We start from the raw sequence: 23,541 nt of genomic DNA, 5'->3' as shown, positions 1-23,541 counted from the left end.
CCTTTCCCCCTTGTAAGCGTCACTTTACACGTGTTTACATTTTTTTTTATATGTTACTCTGGTGGTTGAAAAATAAACGAGTTGTTAGTCTGCGCTCGTATTGTGTACTTTCTTTTGTCTTTCGTCGGGGGTTGCGCTGCCCACGCCTAGGAACATGTTCTGATGAAGGCGTGAAACTATTTTTGAATCACGCGGTATATACACCATGGCCGGACGTCATGATACATCAACCAATAAGAGTTGTCCAGCTGATTCGCTGCAGCGGCTGTAGCCGGCTGAAGCGCGGGCCAGTCAGCGGACAACGTGACTGCAATGCGGCTTTGTTTGCATGTCGTTTGGTCCTCTTGATTTGATCGCAGTTGTTGAACATTTTTACATTACACTTTTGTACGACACTCAAGGAGCGCAGCTACAACAGTGCGCTCCGCTGTACTTGCGTGCAACCGGTACGTTTGACATGCCCGTGTAGTTAAACTTTTGCATGACACTCGGAGAGCGTAGCTGCAACAGTGCGCTCCGTTGTGCTTGCGTGCAACAGGTACTTTTGACATGCCCTTGTAGTCTCATTCGTATATCGTAATGTTTCGAAGCGCTCTGTTAGCTAGCCGATGTCGCCTTCTAGGAATGCCAAGTCGCGCACGGCGCATTCATTCCGACTCCAGTTCATTGTATGTCCATGTGAGTACATTGTGAACTTTCTCTCGTACATACACTTACGTGGTCGGTGCCGTAACACCGTTTTTCTTCTCTGCAGTGGCCGTACTGCGAAAAACGCTGCACGTACTGCAATTTCAACAAGTACATCAGGTAAGCAGACCGCGTTGATTGTTCTGCGTGAACTTCTTAACAAAGCGTACATACCTCCCGCAGCCGGAACGTTGACCACGACGTGATGACCGAGTGCCTCGTTCGGGAGCTGACTACGGTCATCCGCAGTAGCAGCATTTCTACGATCACGACGGTGTTCTTTGGGGGAGGTACGCTTTACCTCGGGACTGATGTTTTCGGCGCTTGTTCCTTATCTCCCAGTAGTGCAAAGCGGGAAACACGTACACAAGAGTACACAAATTCGCACATCCAGCGTATTTGTGTCTTGCGTCTGTATTCCTGCTTGCGCTACTAGAACACATGCTTTACCAGCAATGTCACATTGCAACTCATTCCAAATTTACCTCCAATACCTTAGGCACTCCGAGTCTGATGCGGCCTCGCGATGTGGAACGCGTCTTGCAAGCCGTTTCCCGGCTCACGACGGCACCTGTTGCAGAGGTTACGTTGGAGAGCAACCCGAGTCCTGCTGCGAAAGACAGCCTCAGGTACGTACGTAAGTACCTGCCCGTCAGTGGGCAATGAACTGCGTCGCAGGGTTCATATGTCTTACGTGACTTATATGGCCAGCGTTTTACATATGTACTGGGTTATAGGTGACATGCTGTTTTTCTTGTACAAAGTCAAGGGCTTCTTGCAGATTGTTGCAGTGGGATTTAACCCGCCCCTCCTCTGTGGGTTTATTTCCTGCATTCTGTTGGTGGGCTATACTAAACTTCATTTTTGCTGTAAAATATGCAGTGCCCACCACTCACTGAATTTCCTGAATCTGGTGCACATGTGTGCATTGTTTGTGTCGTGTTACACTTAATTTGTATGGTGAGCAAGGACACATACTTTACTACCAAGAAATCATCCTGCTTTTTTGCCAGGGTGATGTCTTGGTAGCAAAGTAAACGATTATTTTCGTTTTTGGCTGACAATAAATTGCATCTGCATTGTAATGCATCATCCGTGTTAGCTTGCTAATCGCCTGTACTGAATGAGGAGGTAGGCCAGATCAAAGCCTGACAGTTTGTGCCATGCTCATGAACTGCAGCACAAAGCGTAGCTGCTTACATTGTGATTTTGCGTGCTTTCTATTGGGGAGCCAAATTTTATGGTTCATGACATTGTGTTGTAGCATGTGAATTGGGCTGTATGGCACGTTACTGAACTTGAAGGTAAGAGCACTACAAATGGGACGGTGACGAGGTGAGACAAACACCGTGCCGTGCTCGTCTCCTCTCATCACTGCCCTGTTTTTAGCACTGTGTCCTCCATGTTCAGACATTGTGTTGTTTGTTTCTGACAACAACAAAGTGTTTCTCATCGCACTGATCCTCAACAATGGAGCTGCTTCCATCTAATTGTGTCAACGTTTGTTGCATTATCAGTGAGCAGGCATTGTAAGCAAGCCAGCTCTTCAGACAGAGCTCTTGAGCCAGCTTGAGAGAGAAGTCATGTTAACTGAACTTGCGGGAGTCTGGGAGCATTGCCGCACTCTCTAGCTGATGGTTCCGGAATGTTAGATGCCAGTGTGGCGATGGTCTTGAGCTGAATACTGCTTACATGTGCAGCGTTTGAAACCTGTAGGTAGAGAGCACGACAGTGCTCTGGACTGCACGGACATGTGTTCGCATTTCTGTTTAATTTCCTTTTACAAAGGAGAATGTCACGTTCAATGACAATCACACAAGTCGGTCAATCTTAAATGCAGTAACGTCTTCAGGGCTTTGTGCTCCCATGAATGGCGAGTTCCATGTTCTGGTACTTCGTTCGTTTACAAGTACCACTTGTCCAGTCCTGCTAATGCTGTAGAGAGTAGAGAGTCTCTGTGTGTTAAACAGTGAGACAGTGCGTAATCAATGGTCTTTAAAAGTACACCAAAGAGAAAGACGACTACTTCTGCATCAATAAATCACTGTTTTATAGTATCAAAAACACCACTCTTGCCACGATAAGATGCTTGGTGAGCCAGAAAAAGTACTATAACAAAACACAGGTGGCAGCGCCTCCTTGAAGTTCCCACACCAGCTCTCTGTGACGTCACGTATTATTACAGTGTTTTCTAAGAAGGCCTAGTTAATTCATTAATGGTGAAAATAGACTACATTGTGTTCTAAAGGAGCCAAAGATTGTACATGGCTAGTTCCAGGAACTCTTGTTGAGCCAACATGAGCCAAATACAAAAAATACTTTGAAATCTGTGACGTGCCAGTGTTGGGGATTTCTTGTTCTGGTAATCAACCTATCATTTGAAAATTAATGACAGCATGTTTTTCAAAGGATGCTTTATCCATCTAAACTGGTTTAGTGTATTACTTTAGTGTCCCTTATAAACAACAACAGACAGTGCATGTAACACTCGGCCACGCCGATGAGGGCCGGTTAGACCTCTATAAACGCAGTTCTGAACCACAGCCTAAACACAGGGGAGTTGCCTCACAGTTTGGCTGGAGGTCAGAGTTTCTAGCAAGTATACAATCAATCAGGCATTCTTTATTGTTTCTTACAGATACACAACAATATCTCTTTAAACAGGCAGGACCACAGAACCCTTTCAAAGGTTGTAGCAGGGACCCATTTGTTTATTGTTAACATACAGGGTTGTCAGGAAATACAAGATGAATAAAACACATATGTATTGTCAACAATTTTTCTTGAACATGCTTTAAAAGCAGAACAAATTATTTTTAAAGATATTCATCACTATAATTGGAGTTATTTTTCCAAATAATATAGGCGAAAGGGAGCAAGCTGCTTGCATGAATAAAATAATGCGGATGGTGCCATGTGGTGAAGTGTTCCGAAACTTCAGAGCAACATACTGAAATGAAACTATAATGTAGGTTGCTTATAACGTAAGTCACCGGAGTCTCGAATATCCACACTATAAGTGGTACCGCACTATAACCAAAACAAAGATTTTCAGGGCAAAACATGTAAACCAAGCAGCCGCACGTATCCGAGAATCGAAACGTGCGAATGGGAGTTTTGCGTGCATTTAAATTTACAAACAATGAAAGGGTAATGGCCAAGTACCTGCAGTCTTCGCACCGAGCAGACAAAGTAATAGTAACTTTTACAAAGATGGAAAAAAATTGATGGCGACCAAAATTTCAGGCACAGTACAGAGTCTCATCCGACTTCTCGGACTGATCGGCATATGCATGGTGTCGAAACATGGCGACCGCGGACCAAGTTGCTACCATTCGAGTGCTGCCCGTGCCATGACTTTCGCTATCAAGGTGCTTTCTCTGCTTTCTATGTGCCGTACAGCCACTGCAATATGTTTTGTTGACTCGGTACCAAACCACAAGTTTGGTCGCCGATGAGGCACACTTGTTAGGCCTAGCCGCTGGGGGTGTCGGGTGGCATGCCATCGCGGGAAGCTCGCCCTTGATGTGTTCATACTCGTAGACTCTTGCATAGAGACTACGCATGGGATCGTGCGCATGGGCTGAACTGACAGCAACGCGTACGAAGTGGAGTTTGGTTCCTAGGGCGATCAAGCGCGGCAACTACTACGAATGCCTGCCAAGTTTCTATGTACGCACTTACAAATGGCGAAAGCTGACAAGTGCACATAAAGTCTAATAGCTCCAAGCTAAATTTGCGGAACACTGCTTATTAATTCGCTCCACGTCTCGTGCTCCTCTGCATCGCCCTCGTTGCTGTCCTCTCCCATCGGCGGGCACACCCCTTTGAGAAGCGTGCTCGTTACTGTGCTTATCAGCAGGATTTTCTCACATGGCTGCACAAAACGGTGTATGTATACGTAGGGTTCTGTGGGAGGGTAAACGGGAGTCGGAGAAAGCTGTGTTGTAGCCAATTCTGCTCTATAAACAGTTACATTGTAAGTGGTCTAAGCTGTAATCTATAATTAGTACTTACAGGTGCTACATATTGGGTAGGTTGTGAATATGTGAGCCTTTGATATTAAAATTAAATTGTGGGTTTTTACGTGCCAAAACCACTTTCTGATTATGAGGCACGCTGTTGTGCAGGACTCCGGAAATTTCGACCACCTGGGGTTCTTCAACGTGCACATAAATCTAAGTACACGGTGTTTTCACATTTAGCCCCCATCGAAATGTGGCCGCCGTGGCCGGGATTCGATCCCGCGACCTCGTGCTCAGCAGCCGAACACCATAGAGCCACTGAGCAACCACGGCGGGTAGCGTTTGATATACTGGCAATATTGAAGGGCATTGAATCGCATCATATAAAATTTTGTGAGGAAGTAACAAAGCATGATGATTGACACAAATTGTGATGGGTTGTGTGTTTAGTAATCTGTAACCATATGTGACTGAATGTTTTACTGCATTCAAAACGAAGAGGCCATGGTGCTGTGCTTTGTGCTACTCTAAAGGGTTTCAACATTCTTTAGCAGGCTAAACTACAAACTGTTAGGCAAATATAAATGTGTAAATGTATAAGACCGTAGTATAACGTTAAGAGTGTTGTAAACGAATCACGGAATTATAGCCACCTCAGCCTGCTGCCCGAAACACTACCAAGAAAAATATTTGGCTCCAACCACAGCTGGCTGGCAGTCGTAACCAAATGTAAATTGCAATCTGTACTTTAAATAAAGCAACAAAAAACTAGAAATACTGTCTTGAAGTTCAGCATCGAGGTATTCCAGGTGAAAAGAAAACGGCATTAGGAAAAGTGGGAAGATTTGCCGACTGTCTGCTTGTGTTCCAGTTTACGACAAATTGCCCTAGTTTAAATTTTACACTGTGTTTGGAGTTCAATCCTCTACAGGCCTTATATTTATGAGAGTCCCCAGAAATTCTCATTTAAAAAGATGAGGCCTCAGCTATTAATCATGGTCTATCGTCGTCTAGTCTATATTTGTGTCCTGTGGAATTCTATACGAAAACAAAATATTTAAAGTGAGTCATTGTAGTGGCATTCGGCCCAACTTGATGAACTGTGAATGGGTGGCAATTTGAGCTTTGTTGATCCTGCTTTGTTGTTCTCCTTTGTCATCTGTAAAGCTTGTTTATGTTGTGCCAGGAAAAATGCACCAGCCTGGCCCATTTGTCATTGTGCTCTAAAACCAGTGATGGAAATAACGCAGATCTTCTCTTTTCACCGCAGTGACTTCAAGGAGGCAGGGGTCACGCGACTGTCGATTGGCATGCAGGTCTGTAAGCTGCTTTATGCTCAGCGGAACTTTTGACCACATTTGTGTTGCCATCATAGGGCTAATTGGGGAAATCAGGCCTCGCTACGCTTGCAATACATTGAAAGGGCATCAAGTTTTTATGTAAACCTGGCATCTTAAAAACCCTCTCCTTATTAAGCAATATTTCTTTAATAATGTTTGCCACTTAGACATTTTGTCACAAATCACTAATATACAGTCGACTCTCGTTACAACGGATCCTGATAATCCGTCAAAAAGATGTCCGTATTATCCGTAATGCCTCACTTCCAAAACTTTCCTTGTGATGCGCAAGTTTATTGCAAAGAGTGAGTGACGAACGACCAAAGCAAAAAACACAAAAGAAGTCTCAGCCAAAAGGCGAAACATCGATTGCGATAGCAAATTAAGCAAGATAAGTGCTGCAGCAGCAGTGCGTAAATTGACCTTCATGCTGTCTCTCGCTTCAGTGCAAACTAAATGTTGGAATCGCAGCACGTACGAAGCTACCAGCATTGAGCGCACTTTGTCCACATCGCAGATCGCTTTCAAGATACGGCAGCTGCGCCGTGAGCAGCAGTTGCCGGAGTAGGACCCCTCTCTCTCGCCTCCTGTGCATCGCACGTGAATGAAGACGACGCGTTTCCACCCCACCTTCCTTCCTGACGCGCACGATATTGAGCCATGATCATCAGCTGACCCTCGCGAGTCAGTTGTCATCCCATGTTGACATCGCAAAGGTACATTTAATGCACCTGGTTTGGAAAAAAATTCCTGCTAATTTCGTCCGCTGCAGTCGATAGTTCATTGTAGTGCAGTCTGTTAAAGGGCCCTTCATCAAGTCTGGCCATCTTGAGCTGACAAGTGCAGAGCATACAATGCGCGCCAGCGATCATGTTTACAAAGAAATTGGAAAGGTCTCTGTGGAAAGGAAAGGACCGCGGAAAGGTCTTAAATGTCAATCTGAACGCTGTTTTCCCTTCTCCTTGCGGCCGCTGCGCTCCAAGCCGGACGGTGACGTGCTCGCGTCCCTGCGTCTACGCACTTGGGTCTGCAGTGTGACGTCGCTCGTGGTGACACGACTTTGAGAATTATTCAAGGTACCATCTGTTATTTGCGTGATATGTTGCTTGAATTGACGAATTGAAGTTTAGAGAAATAAACACGCAAACAGAATGTCTGCGTGTGTTTTTCTTTTACTTCGCACCAAAGCAAAAGAGATTATGATGAGCACAATATTTCTTGTGTGGCCGGGGGAGGGGCATCTTTAGCGATTTATTAGTGTTCACTTTTTACAACAGACCTGCATACAACAGACTTCCGGATATAACAGACCATATTTCAACCTTGGTTTGTTCTCCTTTTTTTATTAATGCAACAAAGTTAGCATTTAACGGACCGCAATACAACAAACTATTGACTACAGTGGACAAAATTAGCAGCAATTTTCATCGAAATCACGCATATAAAATGTCTTTTTGCCATGTCAACAGGGGCTGACAACATATTTGACTACACCAGTGTCAGCGCGTTTAAGCCACGGCCAGACTAAATTGCGGCTTTCAACATTGGCAGTCTCTGGCCAAGCCCAACCTCTAGCCAAGCCAGTCTGAGAACACGTTGATTACGTGCAGTGTGTTATTGCTTGTGGATGCCATTTTGTCATTGTGTATCCGTGCTAGTCACTTGTGCCAGATTGCAAGTGCGGAGATAATGACTTCCAAAAAAAGAAAGCAAATTTCACTGAGGGAGAAGATTAAGATTGTGGATGCAGTTGCACGGGGCGGAAAGCAGGCGAACATCACAAAAACAATAGGACTATCAAAGCAGACCTTGAGTTTAATTGCTAACAAAGCCATCGCCGGCAAGCAAGGGCCGGGGGTAATTAATCTGAAGTGCTTCAGGCTCCGTGAGACAACACATTTGAATCTTGATTCCGCACTTTTGATGTGGCTTCATGATCCCCGAGCTCGCGATATTCCACTGGACTACTGTTGAGGAAGCGAGCGGAACAGCTGGCCGTGGTCCTCGGACGTGACTGTGTCACTTTCAGTGACTGATGGCTGGACCGTTTCAAGGTGAGGCATGGCGTGACATTCATGCAAATCTATGGTAAACGCAACAGCGCAAGTGTGAACGCCATCTCCGAATGGAAAGCAAATAAGCTGCCAACGCTTCTTGCCAGATACGAGAACAAGGACATGCTTAATGCAGACGAAAGTAGTATGTTTTATAAGGCATAACTGAACAAAATGTACGCAGTTTCCGGCAACCACTGTCATGGTGGTAAGCACTCCAAGGAGTGCTTGACCGTGTCGTTTTGTTGCAACATGGATGGGACAGAAAAAAAGAAAACCTCTGTATATTGGAAAATCAAAGCAGCCTCGCGACTTGCGGCATGTAAAGAATGTGCCAGTTGACTGGACTGCCAACATGAAGGCACGGATGACAAAAGCCTTCTTCAATGCCTGGCCGCTGCAATTTGATAGGCAAATGATCAAGCAGAAGAGGAAGGTCCTGCTTTTTTTGAACAACTGCTCAAGCCACACGAAGCCACCAAATCCTGAAGCAATCGACCCGGCTTACTTTCCCCCAAATGTGACATCGGCACTACTCCAGCCAATCGATCAAGGTGTCGTGCACTCTGTGAAGGCTGCCTACAGGACTTGCCTTGTCGAACGCCTGCTCTTCGACATGTTAAGTATTTGTGAATTGAAAATAGACGTCAGATTCCAAGTCAAAGTGTTGGTGAGCATTTGGCAACAGCTGAGAACTGATGTCATCAAAAACTACTTGAGAGGCTGGTTTTCAGGGAAATAATGAGACTGCCTGCGAGGAGTCATCTGTCTTAGATGATGAACCATTGGACCCTCAGGTCAGGGAGGCATTTGGAGCCGAGAAGTTGTCCGGCTTTGTCACATTTGACAATGGCGTTGTTGACAATGAGCAACTGACGGACAGGGAGGCGAGAGCTATGATCGAAGGCCATTATGAGCAGTCATCAGACAATGCCAGCAAGCAAGAAAATGAGCCACATGCAGTCAGGCTGACTTCATAGCAAGTGATTGACTGCATCGAAGAAGTGAGAGAATACTTTCAGCACAAGCAAGACGACTGCTCCGGTCGAGTGTTGGAGCTGACTGAAATGCAGCGCAAGGTAACTGCATCCTCCCTCAAGGGGATCTCTCGTCACAGAGTTCCTTTTGAGCTAAATGTGAATAAAAAGTTTTGTTTGTTTTCTATTTTGGATATTCGTCGCTCACTCTTTACAATAACTTTGTTAGACATTGCACCCAAAGTTTTGGAAGTGAGGCGTTCCGGTGCTCCAACTCCATGTCCCGGTGTATTCCACTGGCAAATTAGAAAGTCATTACTGTGAGAAGTGCCTGGTATGAATATATTGTAGTCGGTGAGGGTAGGGGCGCTCTCTGAACAGCGATCTCCGGTAGGGCCCCTCATTGCACTGCACACAACTTTTTCTGCCAAACATGTGGAAAGTACACACGCATGAATGCTTTCCTTTGTAGTTGGTTCCTTCTTTTTTTTATCTGATGATGTTTCGCGGCATTCCGGCGGTAGTAGAAACATGCAGCAAGTGTTCGACGATGATTTGATGTTTTGGCGGTGGCCTCCAGTTTGGATCTAACGGACTTTGGATAAAACGGACATTTTTTGTTGAGATTCTCAGGATCCATTGTTATGAGAGTAGGCTGTATTTGGCAATGAATGACATGTGTAGATGTGGTAACTGTGTTCATGCTATTGTGTTTATTGTGAAGTCTGTTATTGAAGGTTTACCTCAATCTGTGAGGCCTTTGCGAAGTAATCGTTATAAGTTCTCTGCTAATTCAAACAAGACAGAAGTTCACAGAAAGACCGAGGCTTCAAGTGATTAACTGTGGTCGGACAAGGAATTTTGCTGGAACGAACATTCGACTCGGGGACTTGTCAAAATGTTGTCTCCGGTGACGTTCTTTCTTTGACCACTGTTGATGAGTTGAAAACTGTCTGAATGACAGTGCCTCATGGATGTGCTTTGGTCAATGTGACCCCCCCCCCTTTTTTCATTAGTATATTGCTTGGATTTTTTCAGGCATTCCGCAATCCATGTATAGGTAGGCTTTGTAGAAGGTTGTGAAAAAATGAGTTGTTTTCTGCCCTCACTTGTTGGAAGGGCCAAGCTCCAAATTAAGCTTGAGATGAAGAATGCGCGGTGTTGCTTTTCAAGTAGGTGGGCCGGCCATCATTGCCTTGTCCTCACAGTATACTGTATTTACTTGAATCTGGGCCGGCCATAAGCCTAAGCCGATCCCTGAAAGTTGGTATCCAGAAAAAAAAAATTTGCCTCATATGTAGGCCGAACAAGAATGCGAGGACAGTGTTCACAAAATGAAAGCATCGTTTATTGAATGATGACCATGCCAAGCTCATTCTACGTCATCATTGCTGCTAGCCTCGTCGCTATCTTCCTTGTCACTGTGATCTTCTAACGGTAAATGCCACCCTTGCTGCAGCGCACACAAAAAACATTTCCCATTGCCCTCTACAATGCAGACGTTTTTCTCATCGATGCCGAAGTCCTACCCAGTTTGGAACATTTAACTATGCCTCTGCGGCTAGCACTTTTCGTTTGAAAGCGGCACTATAGTGGCATTGTCTGTTTGGTGCCATTACGATAATGCGATATCACATGCCAATACCATAGGCTAAAGAACCAGATCCGATGTGACACAGGTCAAAATGGTGATGTCGTACGTGCACTTCAGTTGAGCTACTGGTGCAGCTAGTAGCAGCTGCAATACTCACTTTTCTATGTGGCGCTAGCTAGGAACCATATTTATCAATTTCAATTAAAAACTGGTGCATTTCTTATAAACTTCAGATCTAAGCCGCTCAGATCTAAACAGTTTAGCAAGGTGTCTACCAACCAGGAAAACCGGGAATTCTCAGGGATTTTGAGTAGTCTGGAAAAACTCGGGGAAAACTCAGGGAATTTGTGCTTCTATCAGGAATTTTTAGCTGTAATTTTATTGAAAGGGTCGAAAGCCGAGGTAATACTGGCTCGAGTAACAGACAGGAATCTTAATGAATTGTCTTTGACGCCCTGTCGTCGGCCGGAGGAGTTGCCAGCGTACAGTCAACGACTGACTTTCCGTATTCCCGATAATTTGGACGGCTTCGTGGCACTACCATGTGCCCAATAAAGTCAATGTATCAGAACATCTGGAATTTGGGACGTAAGAACTCTTCGCCGTCCTATTTTCCGGAGGTTTTGCCATGACCGCAGGTCCGAAACGGCATTAATCAAAGCCACCACCGTTGCCATTTTGATTAGCCTGCCGCCTCCAACCTGCGCTCTCACATGCAGATCTGCTGGCAGCCGTAACCACCACGGCAGCAACGCTAGGCCTAGTTGCTTCGACGTTTGCTATGAGACTTCTTGCCGTTGGATGCACTGTTTTTTATTGAAATACTTCGCTGCTGTCAGCAATGGCACGGACTCCGCCTCTGTGGTCCTCGCGACTGGCTTAGAATCTCGGAAAGCACGATGCGTTGCGTAATGCCGGTTCCCAAAAGTCAGCTTTGCCTCAGCACACTAATGTTACTTGGTGAAGCATACACGAAAGTATTGCAGTGAAGCATAACAAGCATGGTAAGGGGGTATTGCCATGGTACACAGTGTGTATTCCTTAATTACCCACGCGAGCACCCGGTATTTCCTGTCACAGTACGAGCACCGATATGCCTAATACGTGTACCGGCGGGCCTTCAGAGTGTCTTCGAATATGCCTCTGGTGGTTTGAGCCCTTAAGGGCAGTAAATAACATGCATTGATTTTTTCCAACTGGCTGATTTTTCTGATGTTCTCGCGGCCCCTAGGGAGTTTGAAAAATCGGACGTGGACTGTGCAACTGACCAAGAAGATGTTTCAAATGGTCCGTGGGGCGAACGAGTGGTGGAAATAGGAGATGGAACAGAAAGGACTTACGAATTGAGGAATGAATGGGAAAGGAAGCATGCTACTGCCGTTTTGAAGGAGCTTGAGCTCAAAAAACAAAGTGTTGGCTGATGCCGAGATGAAGGCGTCCCTCATCCAAGCCAGATAACTTCTTTAAAGCAGTGAAACACAACACTGAGGCGTCGTGTGCGGGCTGAGAGTATGTTAGGACAGTTGAAGTTGACTTACGAGCTGTTGAGAGAGAATCTCAATTTTGACAACGTTTGGGCCTCATACCACTGAGCTTGCTATCAGTTGATAGAAATAGCTCATTTTCGAAAATATTTGCTTCTGTATGCATCTCTTTTTTATTTGTATTTGAGAATGTTCGACTCGATTTGCAATTTTTTTCAAAGACATTTTATTTGCTGTGCATTTTCCTAACCCCTCCCTTCTCTTTTTTTGAATAACATAAATACTACTCCTTAGTATTCAAATTGGACTAAGTCGTTCAAAATAAAAAAAAAACATTTTTTTTCGTATGCGTACTAGAGAGTAACAGCATCGGGGGATATGGTTTCAGCCCGTCTTGACATAAAACATAGATCTGCATCAGTCAGGGAATTTGGAAATGTCAGCTTGGTAGACACCCTGTTTGGTTGATGATTATATGAAAAAAACTATCCGCCTAGATTTTCATAAATGCGGTAGCTTAAATATGGCTACGCTTGGCTTGTGAGAGGCACGGGGATTGATACGTAGTGCCTCCAACAGATTTCATGTTGACACAAGCAGCACCCAAAGCATAATGACAGCAGCGATCACAGCCGTCAGTCATCGAAATCTCATTTTGCAGGGCAAGTCTATCCAACAGGCATGTACCCAAGGGGGGGCGCACCCCCCCTCGAAATTATGATGCATACCCCCCCCCCCCCCCTCCCCACCCACGTCGCCACTTCTCACACACATTCCTAAAGCGCCGCCAATTCAATGTTGAGACTTGACAGCTATTCGGTGGTCAACATTTTGCTGCCTTTTTCACTTCTTTTGGATGGCGGTAGTTATCGGCCTTTCCTCGGATGTGAAGGCCAGTTTCCTCATCAATTCGGTGTCCGCGTGATTAACTCGAGATGCATTAAGTTGTCACCCTATTCAACGGTCATGCGTATTGTTGTTGCTTCGTTAGTTCAGCCTTCTTCGTTTAGACTGATCCAGGGACAAGGGAAGAGTTTCAGTTCGTGATCAGCTGGTCTGTATGCACGTGGAACGAGTTGCAGCCAGAGAAAATGCCAATTGCGTTTAACTTTTCTTTTTGTTTACTTATTTCCTCGAGTGACGGCTTGCTCCGACGCTGACAGATCCTCGGAACCATATACCTGTGATATGGGTTAGATAAGGGGGAAAATAAAATAATGCGAGAGAGCGTCCATCATCAAACCCGGCAATAATAGTTAAACTCATGGACAATATGGCTGTCACCCGTTAACTCGTCTGGTTTTTCCTTAATTGTGCAGCTCTTCTCGTGCAAAATTGCCAACTGGAAACAAGAGTCGCAAGGATTTGAGAAATTAAGCAATCCGCTAAGGGACAGAGCTAAGGCAATAGCCAAACAGGAAGGAAAAGCGAAAATTAACAAATTTAACCGTTCTTTATGAAAATATTTATGGATCAACATCTTTTTATTTAAAAAGTAAGTAGAGAAAACGCCGCCAGAAGTGGAGGACAATACCGTGTGTTCTGAATGACGCTTCTACAGTTGTCATTCGAGCAGCCTAACATAGCCACTTCTCTGCTGTGCTTATGTAGGTGTTTTTCTAAACTTTCACGGTGGGCACAATACGTGAATAGCGGCCACGCATCGTTACGTAACTTATCAAATAACAATACGAGTCAGTTGTGGCACTTAACTGGTTAGAGCAGTCAACAAGGGATCCAAAAGAACTCTGCTTGTTCCGCAAATATATATTTCTGTATAATTCTTCCAGAGATAATATTAAAAATGCTACTATAGTCGGATACAACTTAAGTCTGCTGTGAAGCCCCGCCCACGCCCTCATAATTAACCACCAGCCACTGTTCCTCCGCGAGGCTGCAAATATTTCGTACTTCAAACTTTTTCTGATACCCAAATAAGGCGGTAACTGCAGAAATGAAATTATTATGGCGTAATTTTATACCTTTTTCCTCATTTATTAAAGTGGAATGGCGAATGCTTAATTCTTTATTGTACTGAAATAACATGCTTGTTTCACTACAACGATTTGTTGTGAAGTTTCACTTCAATTGGCAGTGAAGTTTTCATGAGTAAAACGGGTTCAGCAGTGGAATGAACTGCCCCGCATACTTTTGAAGAGTGAAATGCTCAGACTCCGTACATTTTGTGCATGTCTGTTGCACACCTCATTGCTTCCACCGATGAAAAGACTCTTCCAAGAACAGCAGATGCTCCGGAGGTATCAAGTACGACGCCATTTTTGAAAAGACCGCATGACGACAATTTTGTTTGCTTCTGTGATTGGCTGGCTGAGTAACACAACTCCGTGTGGTCCCTGTGCCTTTGTTGCCTACTGCTGTTTCTTTGAAGTTCTATTCTACTAATGTAATCTTTATTTTACACTTTCGCTTCTTTACTTGTTCTTGGCAGTGTTCTTCCTGTGCTTCTCTCCTGCACGAGTCCATTTGATGTGGTTCTTTGCTTGCCAAGTAAAGGAGAGGTGTATCGCACAGGCGTACCTGTAAAATACACCTTATTTCATTTCTCTTTTGTGGGTTTGCGCGTTTTTATGGCGAATGGTGGGCGTTATTCACATTTGTACTAATAAAGGTACCCCCCTCATTTGCATAGGATAGTTGCCTTCAGTTAGGCCCCCCCCCCCCCCCCCAAAAAAAAATATCCTGGGTACGTGCCTGCTATCCAATATATATATACATGTGTCACCATACATTCCAGAATCCACATTTGTGCTCACTTACATCCCAGAATATACAACAGCATTCGTGTCGTGTACACAATCTGATTAGACAAGTTTCTTTTGCTACAGAATTTGCAACATCGAATAATTTTTGCACACGGTGTGCATGTCCTACACCTGGTGACAAATTGATAACTGACAATCTTGTGAAAAACAGTTACCATCAGAAAGCAAAACAATATGCACCTGTTAACCTGGTTCAAAACACACTTTTAGAGACAGCAGTGATCACAGCCGTCAGTCATCGAAATATCATCTTACAAGCCAACTCTATCCACTATATATGTACATATATAGTGTCAGAGACTGTCAGAGACACTAGACTCGGCAACAACCTAAGAATTCAAATGCAAGCTCTGCCCACAAAACAGTACTGCCCTTTATTTCCTTAATGACTCCACTTGGAGATATTGCATATGGTGTGGCATTAAAGCAGTCGTTTAATAAACAAATATTAGGAAAGCTGCAAGGTGGGCAGGTACTTTTTCTCTGAATGACGACGAATGGGTGATGGCAGCCATGTCATAGGGAAAGTGATTCCAGTCTACAGCTATGTGAGGGTAAAAAGACAAAAACTAAATGATACATGTTGCAACACAAGTGACGCTTAGTGAGTGTCCTGTGCAAAGTGATATTCTTGGTGGTGGTGAATGGTACTGTATGCGGTTTAGAGCATTGTAAAGGCATTTGTGAAATATAGTTTGCCAATGCAGCGGCTTGCCACATGTCTAGCAAACATGTGCTCTCAAGAAGAGCAGAGATGAGTAAACAACATTGTGCGATGCGTGGCTGTTGTAGGCTGCATGCTAATTACAGTATGGTCCATTCTTAAAAGGAACACCCAGCTTATACTTAACGGTTGTGGCTGAGCTATGATGTGAAGGCTTGCTGGCCTTACTTGAATGCACAGATGTCAATCGGATGCTTTATAGAAGAGCTTCTCCATTGATAAATTTAAGAAGTGTTGCTGTCGAGTTTGCATTAGTACTATTTAGGTGTTCCTTTCAGGAATGGACTATATTCTACATGAAGCTATAGCAGTACATGTTCTGCAAGGCTTTTGTAAGGTTCATTGACCATTACAGACAGGTCAGTAACCCACATTTTAGTAGGTCAGTGACCTATTGGTCTACTTTCCAAACTTTATATTAAAAAAAGAAGGAAGGCGCCTTGAGTAGTAACTCTAAAATTCTGTAATGTTTCTAACAGAGCCTGTGCAATGATGCTGAGCTCTCATCCTTGGGGCGGACACACTCGGTTGAAGAAAGCCTGCACTGTCTGGACCGTGCCATGCACCTGTTTCCTGGCCAAGTGTCAGTGGACATTCTTTATGGACGGCCAGGACAGACGCTTGATGGCTGGCTACAAGAAGTGCAACAGGTACGGCTGCATTGTCATGGGTTTCGGGTGACACCACCCTCTCAATGCCAGGTGTCCTCGAAGTGCAGCAAATTTTATTTGTCTATGTAGAGTCAAATCTCGAGAATTCGAATTTGAAGAGGCCTGAAAGATTGTTTGAATTAAAGGAAGCTAATTGAATGGAGGATTTGCCTGCAGTGACGCATGTGCACTAAGGTACCACATGAGTGGGAAGCTCCAGAAGATTTATTCACACGTATTTACACATTACAGTCAATGCACATTTTTTTGGACGTCTGAAAAACGTCTGAAATATTGGGCGGTCCGAAAAAATGAATGCATGTCTTTTACTGCCCATCATCATCATCATCAGCCTGGCTACGCCCACTGCAGGGTAAAGGCCTCTCCCATACTTCTCCAACTACAGTGGAAACCCGTTCATACGTTTTTCACCGGACCGAGGAAAAAAAAACGTAGCAGCCGGGAAAACGCAACAGTGAGGAAAGTTCCGAAAATGAATGAAAAAAGTGCAGCTTCAACTATAGACAATTTATTTCCACAGAGTGCGCTTAGACCTTAAAGAAGTCCAGAATGGTGGCTTGCCATTTCTTTCGCTCGCTAGAAATCGCCGCACGTTTCTCAATAGCCTGGAAGGCCGCAATGCTGTCAGCGTCGCTGTGAGGTGCGACGTACCTGCGGAGGAGGTCCAGAGCCGCGACGGCTTCTCCAAATTAAGCTAGGATTTGGCAACTCCTCGGCATCATGCGGCTCGTGCTCCTCGTCGCCACCGCGCCACGGCAATGGCAACGGACAAAGGAATATCCGCGGGAAATTTTGCCCTCTTTGGCGTAATCATGCCAACGTGCTAACGATTGTTTAGTATTGCTGCGGAGCGCGCGCGTCCGAGCAGCCCGGTTGCACGCAGCGCGGCGTGGTTTCGTGAGAAATGTAAACACGAGAGGAGAGCTGGCCCGATAGGCGGAGCAACGCCATGAGCAACGCCAACTTCCGGCTTCCCTTTAGCTATAGCTTCACCAAGAGTGACGTCAGGGCCTCTCCTGAGTTACCTTCCTCCGTGAGTCGACCCGTCTAACAAACCATGCGGGGACCGTAATCACAGTGATAGTGAGAGCATTTTCCACGTATGGCCATCTATTGGCGGCCTCTCGAACTGGCGTACGGCTTGTTGCAGCCAGTTCCATAGCCAAGCCCAGTCAAAACTCGTCAAAAACCAAAATGGCGGTTGGAGCGCGTTGCCTACTTTAGCCCAGGCGGGTTCGGGTTGCAACGCATCATGCGGGAACGTTTTCACAGCTACTACGTAACAGCGGGGTTCCTTATACATTGGATCCTATGGAAGCTATGCCGGGACCAGATGAAAACGACGTAGCAGCCAGGAAAACGCAGCAGTGAGGAACGTAACAGCGGGGTTCTACTGTACTCCGGTCATGTGCTAATTGTGGCCATGTTGTCCCTGCAAACTTCTTAATGTCATCCGCCCGCCTAACTTTCTACCGCCCCCTGCTATACTTCCCTTCCCTTAGAATCAAGTCCGTAACCCTTAATGACCATCGGTTATCTTTCCTCCTCATTACATGTCCTGCCTATGACCATTTTTTTTTTTCTTGATTTCAACTAAGATGTCATTAACTCGCGTTTGTTCTCTCACCCAATCTGCTCTTTTCTTATCCCTTAACGTTGCACGTATCATTCTTCTTTCCATAGCTCGTTGCGTCGTCCTCAATTTAAGTAGAACCCTTTTCGTAAGCCTCCAGGTTTCTGCCCTGTACGCGAGGACTGGTAAGACACAGCTGTTATAAGCTTTTCTCTTGAGGGATAATGGCAACCTGCTGTTCATGATCTGAGAATGCCTGCCAAACGCACCCCAGCCCATTCTTACTAATCTGATGATTTCAGTCTCATGATCCGGATCTGCAATCACTACCTGCCCTAAATAGATGTATTCCCTTACCACTTCCAGTGCCTCGCTACCTATCGTAAACTGGTGTTCTCTTCCGATGTTGTTAAACATTACTTTAGTTTTGTGCAGAATAATTGCGATCTTTATTGGGATTTTGTTGCTTTCCTTATGGAGGACTACGGCGGCGGTTGAACTGCTATAGATATCTTTCAGTATTTTTACATATGGCTCGTCTACACCCTGATTCCGTAATGCCTGCATGACTGCTGAGGTTCGACTAAATCAAACGCTTTATCGTAATCAATGAAAGCTATATATAAGGGTTGGTTATATTCCGTACATTTCTCTATCACCTGATAGTGTGTATAGGGTCTATTGTTGAGTAGCCATTATGAAATACTGCCTGGTCCTTTGGTTGGCAGAAGTCTAAGGTGTTGCTGGTTCTATTTGCGATTATCTTCGTAAATACTTTGTAGGCAGTGGACAGTAAGCTGATCGGTCTATAATTTTTCAATTCTTTGGCGTCCCCTTTCTTATGGATTAAGATTATGTTGGCATTCTTTGAAGATTCCCGTACACTTGAGATCATGAGGCATTGCATATACAGGATGGCCAGCTTTTCTAGAACAATCTGCCCACCATCCTTCAACAAATCTGCTGTTACCTGATCCTCCCCAGCTGCCTTCCCCCTTTGCATAGCTCCCAAGGCTTTCTTTACTTCCGGCATTACTTGTGGGATGTAAAATTCCTCTAGACTATTCCCTCTTCCATTATCATCGTGGGCACCACTGGTACTGTATAAATCTCTATAGAATTTCTCAGCCACTTGAACTATCTTATCCATATTAGTAATGACATTGCTGGCTTTGTCTCTTGATGCATACATCTGATTCTTGCCCATTCCTAGTTTCTTCTTCACTGCTTTTAGGCTTCCTCCGTTTCTGAGAGCATGTTCTATTCTATCCATATTATACTTCCTTATGTCAGCTGTCTTACGCTTGTTGACTAACTTGGAAATTCTGCCAGTTCTATTCTAGCTGTAGTGTTAGAGGCTTTCCTACATTGGCGTTTCGTCTCCTGCGATAGCTTACCGTTATCCTGTTTAATGACGTTGCCACTGACTTATATTGCACACTCCATAATGTTACCCATAAGATTGTCGTTCATTGATTAAACACTAAGGTCCTCTTCCTGAGTTAAAGCTGAATACCTGTTCTATTGCTTGATCCGAAATTCCTCTATTTTCCCTCTTACCGCTAACTCATTCATCGGCTTATGTACCAGTTTCTTCTGTTCGCTCGTCATGTCTAGGCTAATTCAACATCTTACCATCCTATGGTCACTGCAGCGCACCTTGCCGAGCACGTCCATATCTTGTATGATGCCAGAGCCACATATTGTATGATGGCTTGTGCGATGCCATCTTGTATGATGCCAGGTATGATCCCTTTGGGCTCAAATTGCCACAGGCATGTCCGAAATAGCTCTGAAGGCCTGCCAATACACTAATTAGGCGTATCAGTTCTTGTACTGTGATAGGAGACGGTGGGTTCACGTGTGTATAATTAAATAAAATGTGCCATGTCCTGTGACAATTGTCCGTTCTAACCTTTGGTATGCTTCACCGTGTAACTCTTCTGTATTGGGGCGAAACTGACTTTCGGCAACTGGCATTATGCAATGCGCGATGCTTTCCACGCTCCGAAGCCATTAGCGAGGATTACAAAGGCTGAGCTGGTGCCATTGCTAACAGCAGCGAATTGTTCGAATGAAAAACAGAGCACCAAACACCAAGAAACTTGATAGCGAACGTCGAAGTAGCTAGGCCTAGCGTTGCCACGATGTGGCTACGGCTGCCACCGGATCTGCATGCGAAAGCGCCGGCTTGAGACGGTGAGCTCATCAAAATGGCTGTGGTGGTTGCCCTTATTAATGCTGTTTTGGACCTGTGGCCATGGCAAAAAGTCCAGAATATCAGATTGCAAAGGTATTTTGCATCCGAAATTGCAGATGTTCATATACATTGATGCCATGACGTACATGGCGGTGCCGCGAAGGCATCAGAATTATCGGGCATGTTTGAAAAGGTAGGGGTCCAGAAAATCGGCCGTTGACTGTACAGGACACCCGTCGCTAACAGAAGTAATCGATGATGCGTGCCTGCACATTCATGCGCACAAATTTCTGCCACATTTTTTTTTTCTTTGCGCACGGCATTGAGAGGTCGGCATTGAGAGGTCCTTTCTAAGGTCATCCTCCGTGGCAGGATCAGAGGAATGCTGATAGCACTGCCGGGGCGCAGTATATTCGAATTAACCATCGCCAATGCTTGCACGTTCGAATTGCTGGGCGTCTCGCCCATTGGAATACACATAACTTTGATGGGACCCACAGTGTTAGTTCAAATAAACTGCAAGTTCGAATGAATTCATTCATGATATTCATGAATGAATTCAATTCATGATATTGAATTGTAATACCTTACCTTACCATGTTTTAAAATTCGAAGTTACAATTCTTTAGTTTGAAAATTCAAACAAACATAAACACTTACATTCATTAGTCATTTTAATTTAGATAACTAGTGTTCCTCAGGCAGCATAGCATCAAAGTCCTCTGAATCAGAGATTTTTAGCAGTTCTTGAACTTCGCTCTATCTTATTATTTCTAGATTTCATATACAATAATTAATATTTTCCCCTACGCTTTCTTGGCTTTATTATGTTTCCTTCATACTTCCGTGACTAAAAAAAATTTATCCCTTGGTTCTGCCCTTCTCGTTCAAAAAACTGAATAGTATCGCAGACGAGCTGAGCTATCCATTGGCCATTTATATCAAAAACACGCAGGCGAGCCCACCTCGTCTATGGCATGGGAGGAGTTAAAAAAACCCTAGGTGGCCCTAATAGCCCTGGGGATCTTAGGTGAAATTGTTATAATGTTTACAAGGGTATAGCAAAAGTTCTGTTCACGTATTAGTACTGTAAAAGGATAGAAAGTTGGTAGAGTTGGTATGGTAACATGATCATGAAATGTAGCACGAAGTGACACAGAGACTAGAAGCAGACAAGACTCGCTCGTCTTGTCTGCTTCTAATCTCCGTCTGTGTCACTTCGCGCTACAATTCAAGATTAGTGCTGTATTTGAGAGCTATGCATAATGCATCAATTTTGTCTGCTTCAGATTTACTATTAGATGTAGTTTACGGAGTTGTAAATGTGATAGTATTGTTTTTCGAAAATTTACAATTTTCATCAATTGGTATGAGAATACTGCCAGCCTAAGTCTAAATTTCGCATCCTATGGTCACTAGACTTGTGTAAGTTCTTTTTTTTTTTTTAATGTAACAAACTGCATGAAACTTCGTGCAGTGCTTGCTGAGAAAAACAACTTCCCTGTTTCCATGCATTTAGATAGTAGCCCCTGAGGCAAAGCTTCCTCTTAAGTCTGAACCCTTCACTACTACATTTGTTATAGCACCTGTATTGCTTTGACATGTTCAGCTCCGTCGCTCTAACAACCGGGGGCGGGTGGGCGCATAAAACAGCATGTTGTGCTAAACATTCCTTGTTCTTCCATGCATCACGATAGAATTTTTCTCATTCTTGTGAAGAAACAGGGTCACAAGGAACATAGGGTTGCACTCACAAGCGTCAACTAGGCTATCCACTGGGAAAGATCACTAAAACCTCGCTTCCACAATGCAGGTGGTGCAGCTTGGCACCGCACACGTGTCCCTCTACGAACTCACCCTGGAGAGGGGTACCCAGCTCTTCAAGGAGGTCCAGGCGGGCTTACAGGTGCGTCCGCTTTTGCATGCTCCCTATTTATGCAAAAATGTTGGCACGTTGTAGTGATGGTGGAGAGCCAAACACCACCATAGGTGTGATTAAAAATCTAACTCTGTTTTTGGGCGAACTTGTGCTCAGCAAAGATGAACTACGCTTGAATCGCAACAGTAGTGACGGCCAGAGTCGTTGGTTGTCAAATCTAATCCCACGGGTTGAGTTCTTCTACTGATGCATGTGCCACTATACATTCCAGGTTAATTACTGCTATTCGTGTGTACAGTCAACCCCAGGTATATCAAACTCTGATCTATCGAATTAATACGCACCGTATTTATTCGATTGTAACGCTCCCCCGTTTGTGATGCGCATCCGTTTGATGTGAACTAAGAAAAGAAAGGTCCTTTGCAGTGCCACGCACCTCATTCTTTTATACAGAAATGCCGTATTTACTCGAATCTAGGCCGACCATTTTTTTCGAATAATCATGTACCAAACTCTAGGGTCTGCTTACATTCGGGGATTTTAAAAAACGCGCCAGTTTGTAATTAAAGATGATAAATATGGTGCATGGCTAGTGCCATCTAGAAAAGTCAGTATTGCAGCTGCTGCTAGCTGCGCCAATAGCCAACCGAAGTACGGGAGCGATGTCGCCATTTTTACCTGTAAGTAACGGCATGTCGTAATCGTAATAGCACCAAACAGGCGGTGCCACAAACGAAAAGTTGTGCTAGCTGCAGGGGCGTTGTCAAACATTCAAACCGGGCAGAACATCTGTCGTTGGAGGGGACAACGGAAGACTCCTTTTGCATGTGCCACAATGAGGAGCTGCTAGCTATGAGGAAGATAAGCGCGTGATAACAGAGAGGAGCTGTTCACTGAAATCGCGCCACGTTTAGGTGCATTTGAGCAGTGCCACACTGTCTGCGCATGTATGGGCACGCGGATGCGAGCTTGCAAGCGTACGAGGCTACCAGCGATGATGACATAGAGTGAGCTCGGCATGTTCAAATTAAATAGATACTGTTTTCGTTTTCTGAATGTTGCTATCACTTTTTTGTACGGCTTATATTTGAGGTAAGTTTTTAAAATTTTTTCTGGCTTCGGACATTCGGGGGTCGGCTTAGAATCGGGGCCGGCCTAGGTTCAAGTAAATATGGTACGTTTCTGCCTCATTTAGAAAAACAGTGATTTACTCCCAATGCACTAACCTTGCGATAAATAAAAAAGTCACAGTTTCACCCGAAAGGCAAAGCATCCATTGCGATAGCAAATTTGTAGACAGCTGTACTAAGTAAGGATAGTAGTTTTATTGGCCGTGTAAACTTTTGAACATTCGCTTCCTAGCTAAATTAACAAGCATGGTGTCACGAGTGTATGAGCGAACATGAACATGTCCCACTCAATGACCGCGGAAACACTTTATCAAAATGCTAGAGCGAGGAAGTGTGGTAGCAGGAGAGAGGGAATTTACCTTTGTGCGGCTTCTCACTTCAAGGCGAACTAAGCAACGAGAATACCGTATTTACACGATTGTAAGTCGACCCCTTTTTTTAAATTTGAAAGTCTGAAGTTGGGGGGTCGACTTACAATCG

The 23,541-nt window shown here is 44.6% G+C and overlaps 1 protein-coding gene across 2 annotated transcripts in view; it reads left to right on the top strand.

Moving 5' to 3' along the window:
- Positions 1 to 286: 286 nt before the first annotated feature.
- Positions 287 to 23,541, top strand: part of LOC142587525 (radical S-adenosyl methionine domain-containing protein 1, mitochondrial-like) — a 238,853-nt gene continuing 215,598 nt past the window's right edge. For both annotated transcript variants that reach the window (XR_012829563.1, XM_075698601.1), the window contains exons 1-7: positions 287 to 678; positions 755 to 807; positions 871 to 977; positions 1,187 to 1,316; positions 5,923 to 5,968; positions 16,088 to 16,258; positions 21,866 to 21,958. Coding sequence is in view for 1 of the 2 variants with exons in the window: in XM_075698601.1 (XP_075554716.1) it covers positions 580 to 678; positions 755 to 807; positions 871 to 977; positions 1,187 to 1,316; positions 5,923 to 5,968; positions 16,088 to 16,258; positions 21,866 to 21,958 (699 nt within the window). In the remaining variant the exon portion in view is untranslated. The remainder of the gene's footprint in view (positions 679 to 754; positions 808 to 870; positions 978 to 1,186; positions 1,317 to 5,922; positions 5,969 to 16,087; positions 16,259 to 21,865; positions 21,959 to 23,541) is intronic.

This window comes from Dermacentor variabilis, chromosome 7, assembly GCF_050947875.1.
Source record: "Dermacentor variabilis isolate Ectoservices chromosome 7, ASM5094787v1, whole genome shotgun sequence".
Taxonomy (NCBI): domain Eukaryota; kingdom Metazoa; phylum Arthropoda; class Arachnida; order Ixodida; family Ixodidae; genus Dermacentor; species Dermacentor variabilis.
This window is presented reverse-complemented; position numbering and strand designations above follow the sequence as displayed.